The sequence below is a fragment of the Nematolebias whitei genome, unplaced genomic scaffold (assembly GCF_014905685.2).
Source record: "Nematolebias whitei isolate Nwh7 unplaced genomic scaffold, NemWhi1 Nwh_scaf_7174, whole genome shotgun sequence".
NCBI classification, from domain to species: domain Eukaryota; kingdom Metazoa; phylum Chordata; class Actinopteri; order Cyprinodontiformes; family Rivulidae; genus Nematolebias; species Nematolebias whitei.
In genome coordinates this window covers 1-969 of record NW_023625719.1, presented here as the reverse complement: position 1 = coordinate 969, position 969 = coordinate 1, and the positions used below count along the sequence as shown (strand labels likewise).

At 54.1% G+C, this 969-nt stretch overlaps 1 protein-coding gene across 1 annotated transcript; it reads right to left on the bottom strand.

The window, feature by feature from the left end:
* Window positions 1–243: 243 nt before the first annotated feature.
* LOC119429767 (LHFPL tetraspan subfamily member 3 protein-like) lies at window positions 244–941 on the bottom strand (the record flags this gene model as incomplete). The annotated part of the gene is made up of 1 exon (XM_037697329.1): window positions 244–941. A coding segment is annotated over exon 1 (427 nt), but the record flags the coding sequence as incomplete, so codon positions are not given.
* Window positions 942–969: the final 28 nt, after the last annotated feature.

Here is a 969-nt window from a genome sequence, read left to right as displayed (position 1 = left end):
ATATATGCTCTTTTTTTTATTTTTTTTTTTTATTCAACATGTCATTGTGTTTCTCTTTATTCTGTTTGCTCCAAATATTTTGAACCAGCTCAGCAGTCAAAGTCAAACTCATCTGGACTTGTGTGCAAAGCTCAACGTGTCAGTAAGAAATTTTAGGACACAAAAAATAAAAACAGGTGAAACTTTGTTCTTGTTATTTCCATTAAGAACGTGTCCTGTCTGAAGAGCAGCACCCAGCCCTACCTGATGCTGCCTGCATCCAGCCGCAGATCTTGTACACGGTGGAGGTGCTGAGGAGGAAGAAGAGGCTGAAGCAGCCGATGCAGGCGACCACCAGCATCATGGACATACCGATGAAGAAGGAGGCGGCCTTGAACGCACCGGAGGGGATGGCGGAGAACTCGGTGAAGCTGCCCTGGCACGCCAGGTCTCTGGAGTGTCCGTCCCCGACGCAGTAGTGGAAGAGGCCGAAGTAGCCGGCCTGCGGCGTGTCCACGCCGTCCCCGATCCAATAGGGCTGCGAGAAGATGGTCACGTTCACCATGCCGAAGAGGATGGTGAAGATGGCCCACAGCAGACCGATGACACGGGAGTTGCGGACGTAGTTGGTCTGGTAGAGTTTGGCGGCTTCTGCGGACGGCAACATGGATGCGGCGGATCCAGGTATCATGTTAGGCGACACGGAACACTGCGGGCACGAATCATCCAGCAGCCTCTGGGGTTTATGCACAGAATCAGAAGCGGTTCACGGAGGACGGATCAGTGCCCGTGGTGCAGCGGCTTCACGTCGCCAGAACCCCAAACATCTGGATGTGACTGAGAAAAGAGCTCCGTCTGCGCGCGCGAACAGCTCATCGCTGCCGCAGTTTGGTGGTGTCCTTGGAAAATTCCCAGTCAGAAACAAACCTGAGCTCCACGCATCCTTCACGGCCCAAGGGGAGGAGGAGGAGGAGGAGGAGGGGCGGGGGG